This window comes from Protopterus annectens, chromosome 4.part0 (genome assembly GCF_019279795.1).
Source record: "Protopterus annectens isolate FY-2018-M chromosome 4.part0, PAN1.0, whole genome shotgun sequence".
Lineage (NCBI taxonomy): Eukaryota > Metazoa > Chordata > Ceratodontiformes > Protopteridae > Protopterus > Protopterus annectens.
In genome coordinates, this window is record NC_056733.1 from 754,455,261 (window position 1) to 754,474,548 (window position 19,288).

General features: G+C 41.4%; 2 protein-coding genes across 3 annotated transcripts in view; one reads left to right on the forward strand and one right to left on the reverse strand.

The window, feature by feature from the left end:
• Positions 1 to 8,351, reverse strand: part of TRMT2A (tRNA methyltransferase 2 homolog A) — an 826,498-nt gene extending 818,147 nt beyond the window's left edge. Inside the window, exon 1 of one of the 2 annotated variants that reach the window (XM_044068710.1) lies at positions 8,209 to 8,351. The gene's annotated coding sequence lies outside the window, so the exon portion shown is untranslated. The remainder of the gene's footprint in view (positions 1 to 8,208) is intronic. The other variant, XM_044068711.1, reaches the window with a different exon arrangement.
• Positions 8,352 to 8,459: 108 nt separating this feature from the next.
• RANBP1 (RAN binding protein 1) overlaps positions 8,460 to 19,288 on the forward strand; it is a 304,446-nt gene continuing 293,617 nt past the window's right edge. The window contains exons 1-2 of the mRNA XM_044069784.1: positions 8,460 to 8,563; positions 8,796 to 8,940. Coding sequence (XP_043925719.1) covers positions 8,926 to 8,940 — 15 coding nt within the window. The 5' untranslated portion in view covers positions 8,460 to 8,563; positions 8,796 to 8,925. The remainder of the gene's footprint in view (positions 8,564 to 8,795; positions 8,941 to 19,288) is intronic.

The window sequence follows — 19,288 nt, forward strand, 5'->3', positions numbered from 1 at the left end:
CCCCTCTATTCGTCCCTCATCAGACCCATCATAGAATACAATGCCCCTTTTGGGATTTACCTAAACCGCCACCTGCAGCAGCTGGAAAGACCCCAAAAGTACCGCACAAAGAGGATCAAGGGACTCAAGCAGATGCCATATGCTGCCAGGTTAAAGAAACTTCAACTTTACTCAGTCGCATACCGCCTACTTCGAGGCGATCTATGCCTGACATACAAAGCTATGTCTAACCCAGAATTAGTGGACATGCTCCACCTCAGAAAATCCAAATCCCTTAGAACCACGCGCTAGAGGGATTTGAACCTCAGCACAGAGCTAAATAGAACGTGCTGGGGGGACAGATTCATAACACAGAGGCTCCCTTCACTTTGGAATAAAGTACCAATCCATGTTAGGCAGAGCACCTCGCTGACTCTCTTCAAGAGGAATCTTGATGAGTGGATGGGAGATCGTAGATTCACCCCGGGGATTACTTCTGTGTCTCTGCTAGACAGAGGCTCAGTAAACTAACCTTAAATAGGGCATAGCAAATTCAATTCTAAGTAAGGATGGCGAAAGCCAAACACACTCTGGCTAGGCCTGTAAATGCCCGAGGGCAGATAGCCTAGTATGAACACATTTATTTATATTGTGTATATATATATATATATATATATATATATATATATATATATATATATATATACACACACACACACACACACACACTACATATTATTATATAACATGCCTGCAGTACAAGACAACTATAACATATTTCATTCTTTATAATTCAAATTTATAAAATAGATCCAAGCACATATTTGTGAAAGTTGTGCTTTATCAACTTTTTTCCTTGAACTTCTATAAACATGCAGTATGTTGGCTCAGTGCTGAAATCTCTACCGCATAGCTCCAGACTCTGACTTTCGATCCTGAACAACCACCACTGTCTATTTGTACTTCACGGGTTTTCCCCACGTCTGGGTGTGTGATTTCTGGGCATGGCAATTTCAAAGAAAATATACTGGCTGACTGGCTACTGTAAATAGATTATACAAACTGCATCTTCCCTTGCCCCTGAAATCAGGGCTGTAGCTAAAAAGGTTCCAATGGACCAGCTAACATTTGCTAAAAAGGTTCCAATGGACCAGCTAACTTAACAAATGTTATCTGTGATGCAGCATATGGATTCCAAAAATAGCACAACAGCTGGGGAGGAGGAAAAATGTGGTAAATTCATATAGACAGGGGCTAGTGTGCAGTTTTTGGTACAGTGTTTACATAAGCTAAACACACTGTGTTATGTTATCTTACCTGTTGCTCAGGCTACTGCAGAAAGAATGACCTACTGCCAACTGTGATATTGAGAAAAGATAAGCGTTTATTCTCATTTTTGTCTGCATTTTGATTAAATATCTCTGTAATCTGTATAACTGTATTTATTCTTCTTCTTGTGTGATATAGCTGTATATCCCTTAGTGTTGACCTCAGTTGTAGTGAAATCCTTTGTCTGGAGGCCTTGTCTGTTTTCTTAGTGGCAGTAACTTTACAGAACCAGTTTTGCCCAGCCAAAGTATTCCTGCATCTGTATTGTATGGATAATTGGTTTGGTTTCTGTCCTGTGTTTAAAATCAGATATACCTGTTGCTCAGGCTGCTGCATTAAGACTGACCTACTGCCAGCTGTGATACTGAGAAAAGATGAGTTTATTCTCATTTTTTGTCTGCATTTTGGTTTAATATCTCTGTAATCTGTATAACTGTTTTCCCCCATCCACCTTCCCAGTTCTTGCTTTGGTCTTTTTATCTTGGTGGCTTTGAGTTGCCCGCCTCTGGTATTAAGTCGATACTGGACACTCCCACCCAGTCACATTACATCAGCTCATTCTACTGTTAATAGTGAGAGCCTAGCAAAGACCCACCCCTTTAACTTCTGCATACTGAATTATCTCATTATATTCTGCCTCTTCACTTTCTACTTAAAAAAAAAACTTGTTTCCTACATTTCCTGGAACTACTGTAGCCCATATACAGACTTGATGTATCCTGGACTTTCTGTATGCTAGCAGTGCTCTTCAATTGTTTCCCTCAGATCTGCTAGTTCTCTGCTCCCCTGCACTTTTATTAGCCTATTAGTCTAGCACTTTAAACTACTCCCAGTGCCAGAAAGTCTGCTCTTCAAATTTTCCCTTAGAACTAGCTGGTTTGTCAGTAGTATCACTAAAACCTGAATCCCTGTGACTAGCACTTTTATAAAACCTGCTGGAAAGCACTAGGAAGCCTTAAACTGATACAAGCACTCAACTCTCCTTGTTAATAAGGAGAAAGTAATAGCAGGCTCTAAACAGCCTATAATTGCAAAGTACCTTGCCAAGGGAAAACAGCTCTTGTACTTTTCAAAAGAAACACTGAACCAGGCATGCCCAACGGTCAGCTTCCGGTGATTTCTCCTGTCCACCTGGTGAATCTGGGTATACTGGGGCAATGCAGCAATTGCCTCATGTACACAGATAACCCTCTCCTCCTACCACCCAACACTACAACCTGCGAGAGATGCACTTACATAGCCAAACTGGAAGCAAAGCTCTCTCCACCAAAGATTGTGCTAGACAGTCAAGAGGAGAAGGTTAACACCTGCACTACACCTCAAGCAATACATAGCCTTTCAAAACTCACACCTCCAACATCCACACATAGTAACACTAAACCCACTTATGCAGAGGCCCTTAACATTAACCTGCCCAAGCAACAAGGACCTCTGAAGCTGAAACACAAATCACAACCAAAGTATCACATAGCTCACACCACCAGTGCGCCACCCAACAGCCCCTAAGGCAAGACAATGTGCCCAACACTTTAGTCACAGGCAACTCTATAGTCAGGCATACCAGGCTGAACAAGGAAAAGATTACAGTCAGCTGCCTGTCGGGTGCCAGGATCCAACACATAACGCATGCACTCAAGTCACTCTACAACAAGTACAAATATGACTCTGTCATTGTCCATGTTGGAGCGAATGACTTCAGACGTACCTCCCTGGGCTACATGAAGAGACATGGAAGAGCTCTCAGATCATGTGGCCCAGGCAGTTATGACCCTAGCCCTGAGTAGCATCCTGCCCTCACCCATAATGATACCACAGAACAAGGACAAAATAATGGACTTCCAACAATTGGCTAAGTTTCTGGTGTCATTCAAAGGGGATCCAGTATCTGTCTGCCTGGGATGACATGATAGACGGACCACGATGCTTTGCCAGAGATGGTCTGCACCTGTCACCCCAGGGATTCAGGTTATTGGCTAAGGCTCCTGCCACCCCTATAGTGCCTTTTTTAGGCAAGACTCCGAGGACAAAACCACCACGATAACAGATATAAGCATGCAAAATCTGAACGTAATGCTACTCAATTCTAGAAGTCTAAACCTCAAAATGCACTCTCTCGAGGCACTTCTAAAAATGGAGAACAGATATCTTTGCAGTAACTGAGACCTGGTTCAAGGCTCCAGAAAGCAGCCCTGCAATACCAGGCTACAACTCTTACCACACTTTTTGGCCACAAAACCAGGATAGAAACACTAAAGGCGGAGGAGTGTCCATATTCACCAAGGATATTCACACCTCCAGGCTAGTTGCCAAACACAATGCATCTGAAATTCTACAGGTACAACTAATACTAGGTAAGACTGCAATCCAAATTGTAGCTTGCTACAGATCCCCCACCATGCCCCAAGATTCTCACTACATCTTTCTAAACATACTGGAAAATATTAAGATACAACCAAACACCCTAATACTGGGTAATTTCAACTACCCAGCCATTAACTGGGAAAACTATTCGGGCACCAACACCTTAGCCCAACGGTTCTTGGAATTCATAAATTCAAATGCCCTGGATCAACTAATCCATAGTCCTATCAGGGGCTCAAATATCCTAGACCTGGTAATTACCAACATGGGAGATCGATGCTCCATGCCAGTGATCACCCCCTCACTGGTCAGGTCTGACCATAAGCTAATCACCCTTGACATCCACATCCCACCCCCCAGTAGGGAAACCTCCATAAAAAACTTCTCCAAAGCTAACTTCATGCTACTCAAGCCAGAAGTGGCAAACGTCATGACACCCATGCAGACGGAAACTGAAAGTTTGACTGCTGAATCCTACAATAAGGCACTGTACGAACACATCCACTCATGCATGAATTGTGCCATTCCAAATAGAACTAAGATGGTTGGTCTCCAAAAAAAAAAAAAAGAAGTCAATCTGGTGGTCCCCTACCATAAACAAACTATACAACATAAGGAAGAAACTGTTGCAGAAAAGAGGAAAATCCCAGGATGCAAAATACTACCTTACCAGCCTCCTTACCAGCCTCAGTAAGAAGCTGAGATCCCTCATAAAATCCTCCAAAGCTAGTTACAAAAATAAAATTGCCAAAGATTCCAAGGACAACCACAAGGCATTCTATAATTATGTCAAGAATCTAAATGGCAATGCTCAGATCTGTTCTGAGCTACAACAAAATGGCATTAAATATACTGATCCCAAAGATATTGCCAATATCCTGGCAGATCAATTCAGTGCCAACCTCACCCCCCCTCTCACCCCCTAAAGGGCCCAGCTCAATACCAAAAGATTGCCAAATTCTGGCCACACAGGTAAAAAATGCACTCTCCAAAGCTACGAATACAGCATCCATGGGACCAGATGACATCCCAGACTGTGTACTACATGAAGTACAAAATGAACTGGCACCTCACCCAAGTGTCATGTTTAATCATTGTCTCACCTCAGGCTTTGTGCCCAATGAGTGGCACACAGCTACAATTATCCCACACCACAAGGAGGGATCCACCTTGGATCCCGGGAACTATCGTCCCATCAGTCTGACGAGCCTGATCTGCAAAGCCATGGAACTTATAAACAAAGACATTGGCAACCTTCAAACACTGGACCCCACCCAGTTTGGTTTTGTAAAGAGCCAATCTTGTCTCCTCAACCTGACCGACTTCTTCAAATCAGTATCCAGAGCCGTGGATGAGGGTAAGGCGGTCCACACAGCCTATCTGGACCTCGCAAAGGCCTTCGACACCATCCTCCATTCTGGAATCATACATAAACTTACTAAGCTGGGCATTAATCCCTACGTCACTCGATGGGTTGCCAACTGACTTACTGACAGAATCGACATTGTAAAAGTAGCAGACACAAAATCCAGCTCCAGACAAGTGGAGTACCTCAGGGTTCAGTCCTGGGACCACTCTTGTTCGGCATCTACTTCTCTGAAGTGCAGGCCAGCACTAAAGGATTCTGGCTAACAAAGTTTGCAGGTGACTGCAAACTGGGAGCCATTATTGAATCCCCAAATGATGTGGATATTCTACAAAAGGCTTACAGAAACAGAAGCTTGGTGTCAGAACCATGGACTCAAGCTCAATGCCATGAAATGTAAAGTTATCCCATGAATTACCACACAAGTGGCAGTACACTAAACACTGAAAGCGTGATAAGGGACTTAAGGACACAAGTGGACAGCGGTCTCACCGTCGATAACCAACAGTCAGGAAATCCTATGTGGCATACCTCATCATTAAGGGCTTTTCATCCAGAAAAAGGAGGTTATTGTCCCACTGTACTCATCCCTCATTAGACCAACTATATAGTACAATGCCCTGTTTGGTATGTACCTCACAAAACATCTGCAACAGCCACAGAAATACCTTACTAAAAGAATCACAAGCCTAAAACAGACGCCGTATGCTGACATCTAAAAAAACTCCAACTATACTCTGTCGCATATCGCCTGCTCAGAGACTATCTCTGCTTAACATATAAGGCCATGTCAAACCCAGAGCTGTTAAACATGCTACACTTAAAGAAATCCCAATCCTTCAAAGCCGCACACTCCAGGGATCTAAACCTGGTCATCACAATGAACAAAACATGCGGGAGGGATAGGTTCCTGACCCAGAGACTCCCCATAATCTGGAATCCCATACACGTCAAGCTGAGCGCCTCTTCAAAAAGAACCTTGACGATTGGATGGGAGATAGGAAATTCATCCAGGGATCATTTCAATCGCCCGGTTACACAGGGGACCAGGGAAATAATAGCCAGGGAATTATGGCTAGGCTTGTTATGAACATCATGGGAGGCTTTGGGTAGCTCAGTTATCACAATCAGTAGAACTTTTTTGGGCTTAGGCTAAGTAAATATGTGTCAGTATATATAAAAACATCCTGACTGTGTGACTTTCTGGAGGTCCCCGTTTTCCTACAAAGCAGTTTAAATCTGCTTTTGGAGAAATTAAACATAATACTTAATTGTGCATATATTTTGGCACTCTCTTCATCGACCTATCCAAAGCCTTCGATATGGTCAATCACCAGATTCTAATAAATTTACTGAAGACATTAGCCCTAGACTCTAGTTCCATAAATTGGTTCCACTCCTACCTTCATAATAGACAACAGGCAGTAGTCTGGCAAAATAACTTATCCAACCACCTCCCCATTTCCCTAGGAGTTCCCCAAGGCTCTATTCTTGGCCCCCTTCGGTTTTCTATTTTTATTAATGATCTGCAGACTAGTATTCCCTTAGCTACCTTTATACAATATGCCTACAATTCTACTCTGATCTGTTCTGCCTCTGAACTACACTCCGTCACCCAGCAGACTTTTCAAACTGTTGAAACATGGTTCCTTAAACTGTCTAATCTTAAACCCCTAAAAAAGAAAAAAATTGTTACCCCCCCACTCAACTTCTCTGTTCTGTCTAATAATGGCACCAGCGTATCTCCAGACCCCTCCACCAGGCTCATTGGAGTTGAGATAGATAACCTATCCTTGGCTTCTCACAAATAACACTATAAAACTAGTCAACAGAAAACTAGGCTCCCTATTTATACTAACCTGTCCAAAACCAACCTCGGTAAACTGTCCGCTGCCTATAACAGTATCACCAAATTTGCCTCTGGTTCTACTTTTAGAACTCACCACTGCAAAAACTTAAAGGAATTAGGATGGCTTGAATTGCAAAATCTGATCTTGTTTCATCAACTCTCCTTAGCCCAAAAAATCCTGTATAAACCCACTAATACCCCTATACTCGCTTCCCTTATAACTCCTTACTGTAATCTCAAAGCCTACATTCCTCTAACAAACTTCTCATAGCAACTTGTAAATCCAACAACTTGGCAAACTCCTTGTTCTCAGACACTATTGGAAAATCCTTGAACTCTCTTCCATCGCCTCTCCTCACTGCTTTAAAACCCAGCTCAAAACTTTCTTTAGAACCACTGGCTCTGCCCCTGCATAAACTCTGACTAACATTTCTTTCTATTTCTGGTACTTCCACCTTTCCTGCTTACTAACTTTAGTCAACAACTAAATTGTCTGTTAGTACAATATTTTAAGTCCTAACTATTGCACCTGAAAGAACTTGCTATTGTAAATCCTCATTAAGTGCAATTTCTGTTTATCAATGAATGTATTTGGAGCTTTTCTCCCTGGGCCTCTACTGAAAATGGACTCAAATCCAGTTGGACCAGCCTCGTCAACAAATGTAAAATAAAAAAATAAGCTTATCCCTTTCTAATATATAGAAGTTTTATATAAGCACTACAAATTTATACTCAAGTTAACTGGGCTGAAAATTGCTGCTGTATTGTAGCTTTTACTCCTTTATCGTTTTCTTGTCAGGCGTGATCCATATGCACCGTTCTAGCACATATAATCCAAAAAAAAAAAAAGTTCTCCACGTTGAAATAGTATCAGTTTGGGTCATGTCTCTGAAATCGTAATACTGTAACAAACTGAGACAACTACCCAGGTTAGAAAACATATAAAACAGCCAAATAAATAATTATAATATTATCATACTTAATAAAAACTAACTTTCTGGATACTCGTTAATGCCTGCCTTTCAACTCCTCTAAACCAGACACTTTCGAAAGAAGCTGTGAGAAGCTTCAGTAGACTCCCACCAGATTTCAGATCACATCTATTTTTGCTTCTTTAAACAGACAATAAGGACGTCTTTACTACTCTCCACTCCACTACTAATTAGCCTGTATTAGTTTCTACGTACTTAACACTTACAAGATAAGAATTCACACATTCATTTCCTTTACAAACAGGCAATAATTTCTTATAGAACCTATCAACTTACAAAATCTAATAATTTAAAAAATAATTACACAGAAGACAAAAAAACAAGATACTCACATGTAACTTATATAAGAAAATACGTACACCCTATTACCAAAACAATTACACTATCAACTTCTCTAGCGACTCACATGTGGCCCTCCATCTTATCGAGGGGAAAGGTTAAAGGTCACCCCTACAGTACAGAGTATTTTAGTTTGCAGACATATTTTCTGCTGTTGGGGCTGATATATTTACGGGATGGTGAGCATTCTAACATTGTTATTTGCTGTGGTGAAACTATATTTACTCCCCGTTTTTAACACATAAAAAATAATAAAACTTGTTACTGTTTACCAAACTCCGCCATATTGGCAAAGGTAAAAGATCAATGTAATCGCAAAGGCAGTTGGGAATTTGATGACTAGACAAGGTAATGCGTTAAGTAATTAAGTATAAGTATATTATTTGATAACATATAGATTGTAGCGTTTTGTTAATAATTTCCCTTATCTCTGAGAAAATATTTAATTATGTGGTGGTGAACAGTAAAGGTGTAATTTGCAATTGTGTTATAAATTATATGTATATTATTATTATTTATTTAGTAGTAGTGTATTTTGTTATAAATTTGCTCTGTGTGTCTTTTTTATTATTAAAAATAGTTTGTTAAAGCTAGTTAACATCCGACTGAGGTAAGCCGGAGGGAAAAAAATCAGCGCGAAAACCGTTCAGAAGAGGAAGGCAGAGTGTCGTTTACTCCTCCCCGTTAATCCTGAACAATCTTTCATCGTTATGGCAGATCCGAAGGTAAGCTTCCTCTTGTTTTTATGTCTAGAATCCGCACATATTTGTTTATTCATCATTTAAGGTGGTCACCTGTTAAGAATTATTTAATCTTACTTACTCGGATAGGCATGGACTTGTATATTGGTTCATATAGGGCCGCCGGTTGGTAGTGTAAAAGCTCAAGGGTGGAGTAATTAAGATCTTGGTATTTATTATTTTTTGAAGCATGAATATCTGTATCGGAGTATCGCGTTTGAGTAGACTACAGCATGATGTGGATGTAGTATTTAAAACGTTGTTGAAATGTATTACTTTAGATAGGGGAGTCGAAACTGTTGCATGTGTTTAATGATGCTTCTTTACTCTTCGTGTGTAGTTTAGTTTCTTTGAAAGTCGGTAGCTAATTTTAAGAATAATTATGTATAATTTCTGGAAGGCTAGAGATCCCCCGTTCTGGTATCGGATTTTATGGTTACGTTGTATATTTCTGCAGGTATTGTGGTTGTACTCACTTCCCATCCCCCACAAATTAGTCTGATGTAGTTTTTTTTTTTACGCTTTTTAAAATTGTTTTAAAATGATAGTTCTATTTGAATTACATGAAGGCTTGAGTATTTGAGAAGTTAGTTGAAAGTTTTCGCTGAGTGGAGTGGAGAAGATCTCGTTTTATTTAGAGTAGCTTAATGTGTATTAAGCTGGTGTACGACGTGCATTATCATTTAACGGTATATGTAGGTATTTTTCTGAGACTGAGGTTGGCTATCTTTTTTTTGTGTGTGTAACAGCCCCAAAGCACAAGGCCAGTTCTTTTGCCTCCGTTTATACTTTTTGAAATTGCTAATGTTGTGTTGCTTCCACCAGTATTTTCCAGTACCTTCAGTTGTCTTAAGTTAATGACTTCAAATATTGAAGTTAAATGGCTGTGGCCAAATTACTATTTAAATTCAGGATGTCTGCGAAGATAGCGTCTTTGAGAAGATTTTGTGCATCAGTTGTCTAACCCTACAGGACAGTAGCCTGAGTATAACCGGCCTTGTTTAACATCACATAAAATGCGTGTTTTCACCGATCTCCTCATTTCCATGTAATTTGCACACAAGTTTCTTGCTACTCTGCCATGGGAAAGTCAGTTAGTAGTCCCCCAAGCTGCCTTGTCAGTCCTGGCGTTTGTGAAGCAAATCTTGTGGCTAGCGTTCTTAGAATGTCTTAAATCGTCATGTTATATTAATTGGCATGAATAACTGGTGTAATTTTTCCTTCTAGATGTAGCAAGATCATGCCCAGTTGCCCTGAGACTTTGCACCTTTTGTACCAGCCACAACTATGGCCTTTTTCAACCCCCCCAACAACACCTGTCTGCTGCCTCATGCAAACTTGTTCTCTGCTGCAGCAGTTTCTGTAACATTTTCCACACTTCCTTTTGGTGCTTGAGGTCTTTGTTCTGCAGTACAAAAGATAGTGATGGGTGTGTTTATAAGCAGTTACTTCACTAATATTTGTGTCTTTTTCTTTATGCTCTGCTGTGGCACTCCTGGTCATTGTGGATGAGAGGACTCCCCCAGCCTATATGTGTGTGGTATATCTTTGGGGTCTAAGCAGCAGCAGTTGATTTTCTTTACTACTGCCCTCTCCTTGATAAAAGGAGTTTGTGCAAGCTATATGGAAGTAGTGGTATGGGTGATAAGGGATCCTTTGTGAAATAGGAATTTCTAATGGGTCTCTCTGATACTTTTGTAGACATTACAGCACACACCTGCTGCCTATTTTGACTCATCGGGCAGTCTTTGACCAGGCTACCTGTATTCTTCCTTTTATGAAATTTTGTCCCTCATGTGAATGCAAGGTTATGGTATGCCCATTCCCTTCCATTTGGTTGCATTAGTTCCGCTGTATAAATGTTCCACGGGGGGCTGTCAGAAAAGCTTTTAAAAGCACATCTCGTATTCACTGACAAACTCTGGTGATTTGTTCCCCCCGCTTCCAGGTATGATTAGGGGTGAGTAGGTTTAAATTCTCCTTGTTACTTCTTGAGGATCAACTCTTTCCTTAATGTGGTCTTGGTGGTTTAGTTCTACCATTCTCTGGCTTTTATCTTGTTTGATAACTTTGCTGTCACAAATTTTGGCATTTTCCTGAGTTATTTTTATGGCTTCTGCAAAAATAAAGCTACATGCCTCTCTGGGTAATCTCTCAAAGTATCTACAGTGTTGGGTGGACCTGAATCAGAGTTTGACTGGGTGGCTGGTCCTACTGCATGCCACGCACTGGTAACTAAACTTGCAGTTTTGCTTTTTCTAGCACTGACTGAATGCAGAGTATCTAGCAGTTCCCCGTTCTGGTTTCCGGGGTTAAGCCTTTTGCCTCCCTTGTTAGCCCAGCTCCTGTGTCCCTTCTCCATACTGGAAATGACTGCAGCTTCCCACTGAAGCTGTCAGTTGTGGGCATCTACCTCAATCCAGCAAAACTACCCCAAATCTTCTATGGTCATTTTTTTCTGGATTGTCTAATATGCCCGATTAACAGTTTTTTTACATCGTGCAGAAAACTCATCTTGGTTATTCTTTGGAGATCACAGGCTTTCAACATGGAAAATGCAACTGTCTTGTGTTCTTTATGCAAATGCCCCCCCCCCCCCTTCACTAAATACAAATTTTCTTCTTTGTCACTTTGTCCTTTTTTAAAAAATTGTGAGAAAAGGACTGATTTTTCCCCAATTTGTTTTTCAGTTAAATGTAGTCCAGTACTTGGTTAGTGTGGTGACACCATAAAGTAGTTGCTGTTAATGTTTGGGAGAGGAAAACCTTCCTATAACTTGGCTCAGTTTGTTCCCCCCAGCTGGGACTACTGCTGTTGCATTATGTTTTGCCTGTTCTTAAACTTTGATCTGTAACATACAATTTGCATACCATCACTTTGCTCTAAGTGCTCCATTCCCTTTTTTTATCTGCATTTGGGCTCTCCCTGTGTATGTCTCTGTTTAGTGTGCCTGTCCTTACACTCAACGTCTAGTTGGCGCCCATACAGCCACTGACTTTGTGTACCTTTGTCTCCCATGTTGTTAACTTACCCTGTCTTCTGCCCTAAAAAACTTGAGTGCCCCAACTTTATGAAAAATAACATTTTCTTTAACCATTAAGAAAGCATTGCACCTTATTCTTCTCGAGGCTCCTCGCTTCTATCATCACTTTTGTAGCTCATTTATTATCCTGCTTTTCTATTTTACACTTAATTATTCTTTCAGTCAGTGTATACTGTGTTCAACAAGTGTGTGATTATAGACTACACATGGTGTGTGTACATTAATTACATGAATTTGTGTGTCCACTGCAAGAAAGACCCTATCAAACCAGAATCCTCACTACCTTCCACCTTCTGTAATGGATGCCCATAGGTTGTATGCAGGTGAACCCTTAAGGACATGTCTCGGCCAAGAGGCTTCTGAATGCCCATCTCTATGGGCATATTTGTGTAATAAAGCCAAACTCCACTTGCTGTGTGTGTGTACTCATTTTGGACTCCATTTTATAAATGTAGTCTAAAAAATTTTATGTGCAGTATACTTGTATGTAGCATGTGTTGTATTCTGCAGACTTTATTTGCATCCCCCAATATTCAAAGACTTTGTATTTCACCCATTTACTGTTCCATAGCAAAAACCCATCTTGAGAGCTGAACTGAGCCCTGCAACTTTCTTAAACTGTCAGCTAACTAATGTGTGGTAAACCGTTTTTTTTTGTTTGTAAAGGTAAGGGTAAACAGTCTCAGGAGTTGTTATAGACTTGCAATGTGTAACCAGCTGAACCTCTCAACTACTTGTTTGTCTTTCCGGCTTTTTCTTGGTTAGGGGTCGCACAGCGGAACTCCGGTCTGCTAATGATTGGCAGTAGATTTTTTTTTTTTTTTTTTTTTTTTTGTTATGATGCCGAGTTGCCAGCCCAACTCACAACATTCAGCGAAGGCACACCCATTCATGCATGTCTTTCTGAGGCTACTCTGCTGCGTGGAGGACATGCAGACTCCACCCACAGACACTCCAGCCGAGAATCTAACTGGAGAACCTCTTGCTGTGAGGTAACAATGCTACCGCTGTACCACCGCGGCTAACTACTTGTGCATAAATGTAAAATAATGTAACTACTGTGTTAGATTGGATGTTAGTGTAATGGAATGTAAGCAAATGGAGCCTTTCTTCCTGGACCTCCACTGAAAATGCATATTGCCCAATTCTACTTTCCCAGTAGACCAATACTGACCACATACTGGCCAACTTATTGCTAGATTTCTGGGCACACCTCCTTGCCTAAACGTAAAGGGGAACAAACTCGCCAGTATGACTTTCCTCTGCAAGTACCACAAAACCATGGACTTTGTGAGGAATAGGCAGAAAATTAAGAGGCAAAGTCTGGACAGTTGGCAGGGTATGGCTTCAGTGCCTGCCTCTTGTCCCCCCCCCTTTTTTTTTTTCCTCCACAGAATGCTGCTATTGAAGCCTGTTATTGTTCCCATATAAGCCTCCTGTCTAGTAGATGAATTCCCTTCCCCTTGTCTTTCCTTTGATGAACACATGTACACTACTGCCTCTTGCGGCACCTGCAATCTCCCGAACTGCCCACACACGTACACATTGTCTAACCAGAGTGGACTCCTGCCTCAGTGCCAAAGAAGCGATGGTAGAGGCCAAGTGGACGGGTGGGGGAAAATAACTGCACATATGGGGCTGGATTTCACACAGGTACACTTAAACCAGTAAGAACCTGAAAGTCAACCACCTGCTTGTTCTGTTGACTTTTGGCTGATCTTCACCTTAGATGACTATAGCAGGAAGTTTGTTAAAATGCCCCTCCCTTCATGATAGGTTGCTACTACTCTGAAGTTCCAGCTCTGTCCTGGAATATGCAAAAATTGTACTGTGGATCTCCACTGTGTGAAAGAGTGTCGAAAGATTTTACTCTTCTAACATATTCTGGAAGAATCACACCAAGTTCTTGTAAGCAAGTAAAACAGCTTTATTTTACATGCATGGAGATCTGCTACATGATAGTAATATGCCAGCAGTCTCGTTACTTGTACTTTGAGTTCTCCTTATATAGACCCTCCTGCAGAACATTCATTAAAATTGATAGTTTGATTACTTGTTTTTACCAGCCAGTACCACAGTTATTCTTGCACCATTAACTTTATCAGCAGTTTAAGATTAACTCCTGCATTCCTCAGTGATCAACATTTTCCAGAACATTTCAGTTTGCACGCAGTGAACATTTTCTGCTTAACCCTTTAAATACAGAATACAAAATATGTTGACTTCAGTATTTTTCCACATTTCCCCCCTTACAACATTTTGTATACTGTTTATTTTACACAATCCCAGATACGTTGTATACCTTCTCATAATCAGAGAAATATGCTTTTGTAGCATTGGCAGAGATAACCTTGATATTATCATTTTGATACATGGTATGCAACAGCAGCCAAGCAGCAAAAATATGATTGCACCAACACATACAGCAATTAAAATGTTCATCAACACAGAACCCCAGTTTCCAAACAGATTTTGGAAAAAGTCAGTCAAGGGGTTTGGACCAGGTTTAGTCAGTTCAGAAACTTGTTGAATTATTTCAAGGTGGCTCTGAATCGCGTGCTCGTTATCAGGGATGAACGAGCAGCACTCCTCGTGTATCAGAGCGCAAGTACCTCCTTTCGCCGCTAGGGTGAAATCGAGCGCCATACGGTTCTGCAACACTACTGTTCTCATCGCGTTAATTCGTCCGTCACCAATTCTAGCGCTGAAAATGTCGCATTACTCAGAGTCTCTAACAGTTTTGACAGTTTTCTCAGTTCCCAGATGGATTTTACTGTCCCATACGCTGGCATAATACCAGCCCAAGCAATTACATCATCGCCTAGGTCCATATGTGAGAGTCCTTTGCTGCTGACGTGTGCCAAGTCATGGTGATAAATCCATGACGCATCAATGTTACCTACGGATTAATAGGGTTATTAAGAGAACGTGCATTTCGTATTTTATCTTGAGGTAATACATTTGCGTATCTGATACCTGGTATCAGATATCCCAAAAAACAACTTCCTGACCAGCCATATGGTAACCATTTATATGCTTTCCTACCACAAATAAAATAACAATCATTTGTTTTGATGGTAATATTGGTTGCAAATTCATAACTCCCATTTGGCTTTAGCCCTTAAATAACAGGCCATATACATACAGCATTTTTCAACAAAACTAATATCATTTACATTGATGTCTTTTTTATAGCTCAAACTTGGTCTCACACTGCCCTTCTAGGGTACAATTATGAACTATTGTCATATTACATAGGCTCAGCCCCACCTTAACTTTCCCAATCTTTTGAAAACACACTGTTCCGTTTTGGCACCCCAGAAAAGGCAGCGCCACCTTGTCTCTCAGTGGTACTTCTGTGGTTTCAAACAACAAATTATTCCAAGTATCATTTGTTCCCAGAGGGGCTGTCCCTAACATTAAGCCACTATATACAGTAGGTATTGCAGTACATACCCAACAATTTGAGACATTCATTGAGGATGCATATGCATATTTAATCGCTTGATATGTATTAAAGTTTGGATGCCAGCTGGTGTGTTTGTCTCTTTTTGAATGGCTAGCTTCATTAAAAAAACAGAAATGGCCAAAACAGAAATATTACAATCACAATAGTTATAAACAATAAAACATTGCAATAAAACCATTTTTTCTTATTCTCATTATTGTCCTTCATGGCTACTGCTGACTTCCGTCTCTTGAACCTGAAAAATAATCATTCGTTAAACAGCTGTTAGAATTGGTCAGCATTTTCCTCATGTACTCAGCTAACTCCTCACCCCCCTCACGTTCCGCAGGCAACAAGTTTTGCCACTGCGGGACGTAATAAGGTCTCCCATACAACAACTCAAATGGGGTGACTCCTTTTGAGGTGGGAGTTGTGCATGGAAAGGAGGGCTAGAGGTAGACAGGTAATCCAAGACTGATGTGTCTCGCCATGAGTTTTCTCAACTTGCCTTTTAGAATGCCGTTATGGCGTTCCACCAACCCTGCTGACTGTGGGTGGTAGGCACAATGGTGTTTCAATTCAATTTGGAAAACTGTAGACAGTTTCTGTATGATCTGATTGACAAAATGCGTGCCGTTGTCAGAGTAGATGCGTGGGAAGTCCAAAGTGCGGGACGATGTGATTGACCAAAATTTTAGCCACTGATTGAGCATCCGGATGTGTCACCGGAAAAGCCTCAACCCACTTAGTAAATGCATCTACTATTACTAACACAAACTTCTTTAGTTGTGCCGGGTCAATTCGATGAAGTCCATACATATTGTATGAAAAGGATAGGGGTGTTGGAAATGATGCGAGCAACTCTGACCCTCCCCGTGGTATTTAGCACATACTATGCAGGATAGACAAAAGCGTTTTGCATATGCAATGAAACCCTTGGTCCAAAAGGTAAGGTGGATAATTCTAACCATAGCTGCAGGGCCCAGATGGGAAGGGCCATGCACAACTAGTGCTGCATATCTAAAAAGATTAGTAGGCAAAACATATTTATTATCCGTCCCACATAGATTCCTTTGTTCTGCCTAACACCATACCTAGTCCAGCATTGTTTTTCCTGTACTGTGCTAAGTTCCTGCATGACTTGTAAGGTTTGCAAATCAAATTTATCTGTTGGTTGTAATTCTGTAGGTGTGGTTTCAAGTGAAATGGTACTGGACATAGCTGCCTCTTTGGCTGCTTTGTCTGCTAGGGCATTACCAAGTGATACCGGGTCCTTAGCACGGGTATGAGCAGCGCATTTACAGATGGCCAAACCCGTGGCGTTGGACGACTTGTAGAAATTCAAGGATTAGGTCTTTGTGCATAATGTCTTTCCCGAGGTTGTAACCATCCCCTATTTTTCCATTGCTGAGCAAACACATGCACCGTAGAAGGCATATTGACTATCCGTATAGATAGTGACATCCCTGTCCTCCGAAGGAGACATGCCCTTGTCACAGCAATCAGTTCCGCTGCTTGAGCGGATAAGTTCCCGAGTGGTCTTGCCTCTATTATCTGAGTTGCAGTAGTAACTGCATACCCTACCTGAGTGGTGCCTGTTTCTGTTTTGCATGCTGACCCATCTACAAACAGTGTCCAGTCCGCATGTAGTAAGGGTTGATCTTTAAGATCCGGTCTTGGTAGAACTTTAGAATGTATGAAATCTAAGCATACATGCGGAATACCGTCTTCAGCAACAGGTAGCAATGTCGCTGGATTTAAGGTAGTGCATCTCTCAATTGTCATGTGTGGCTGCGATAACAGCGTAGTCATACAAGATAAATGTCTGCTAGGTGACAGAAATGTTAACTTGTCCTGCAGAAGGATGACTGCTACAGAGTGCGGGACTTTTAACGTAAGATCGTGGAACAATACCAACGTGGCAGGCGCTTGTACCACCAAAGCGGCTGCAATTACTGCTTGCACACAGTGTGGTAATGCTCGTGCTACTGAGTCTAATTTGCTAGAGTAAAATGCCAATGGTCTTAACTTATCTCCATACATTTGCATTAAAACAGATGTCATAAATCCCTGCTTGCAATCTACAGTCTGTATAAAGGTCTTACTGTAATCTGTAAACCCCAATGTTGCTGACCCAGCTATCAGTTGCTTGATCCTAGTAAATGCCTGTACTGCCTTGTCTGTCCAGTGCAGCAAATCTTTTGGCCATCGGTATTGCAAAATTAAGTTTGATAGCGGTGCACTTCTTCGTAGTTGGGAATCCAACTACAACAGAAGTTCGTAATGCCTAAAAGGACATCATTTCTTTTTTTGTAGTTGGCATGGGGGCTTGTAAAATAGCATTCTTTCTGCTGTCATCTAATTACCTGCCCTTCCCAGAGATAGTATAACCCAGGTAACATACTTCTAATTTACAAAATTGTAACTTAGACTTATTTACCTTATGTCCTTCGTGTGCCAGAAAGTGTAGTAGTTGAATAGTCTCGGACTTACAGAGTTCTTCCGTAGTCGCGCCAGGAGGATATCATCCACGACAGCAGTAGGTGGCACCCTTGGGCTGGTTGGAACTGAGCCAAATTGGTGGACATCTCTTGTGAGAAGATGGTCTGACTTTCGCAGTATCCCTGCGGTAACCTGGTATAGGTATAACGCTTGCCCATAAACGTAAATGCAAACCAAAATCTACTATCTTCCTGCAAGGGAATAGAGAAAAAGGCATTACTGATATCAATTACAGAAAAGTAGTTATCCGTTGGAAGGATATCGTTCAGCAGAATAGACGGATCCGGGACTATGGGGCCCGAGGTACCACCGCGGCATTTATTGCCTGTAAGTCTTGTACCATCCTCCATGTCCCATCCGGTTTTACTGGAAATAAGGGCGATTACACGGTGAGTCTGCACAGAATTAATACTCCAGCTTTCAAAAGTGCTGTGATTACCGGTAAAATGCCCTCCTCTGCCTTTCTGCTCAAGGGATACTGCCGTTTATGAGGTCTAAATTCTGACTTGGGTGTAATCTTCACCTGTCCTGCCGTTCTAATCAGTCCGATATCGTGCTGACCCTGCGACCATAATGAGTTTGGAATCATCTGCAATTGAGATTCTTCCATGGGGTAAGGAGACATAGTCATAATGTCCCAGGGGATTGTATCGGTTTGTCTTCCCTGAGGTGCACGGTCGGTCTGGCTTGTGTAACCCAGTTAAGTTTTTGAACCTGAATGCCCTTACCTGCCAACTGTTCTGGTGTCCATCCTACCCATTCAGTTATTTTCTTACCCACGAGGTACCATGACATTCCTTTACCCTCCGTGACTGAAATATGTGTGGTTAATTCATTCTTATACAGCAGCTGCATATCCCTTGTAAGGCTACATGTGACTGCAGAATTACCTAGTGTGTCCCAAAAAGGCTATGCAATACTAGTTTGGTGACTTTAAAACTAAGAAATTTCTTTTCGTATTCTAAATCAGGTCCGGCACATCTTCTGTAATACATTGTGCAATGTAATGGATCTGACACCTTCGGATTTGTTATGCCGTATTTGCTTAATGCCAAATTTGTAAGAGCCGTCACTACACTCTGGGGGCCTGTCTCTATCAAATCATTACTATACCAGTAATGTAGATCTCCCTGCCCTTCTAATAGCATTGCACTATTCAGTTCTATTCTCCTTGCCACCATCCCCGTGGAGGTTGGGACGGCTGCTATACCGAACACTTGCATTAAATCTCTTCCTAGTAAATGTACTGGGCAGATTTCTGAAATTATTACTCGGAACCGTATGGTTTGGTTCGTCTCTGGGTCGGTAAACCACAGAGGTTTGGACAATGGCTCTTTGTA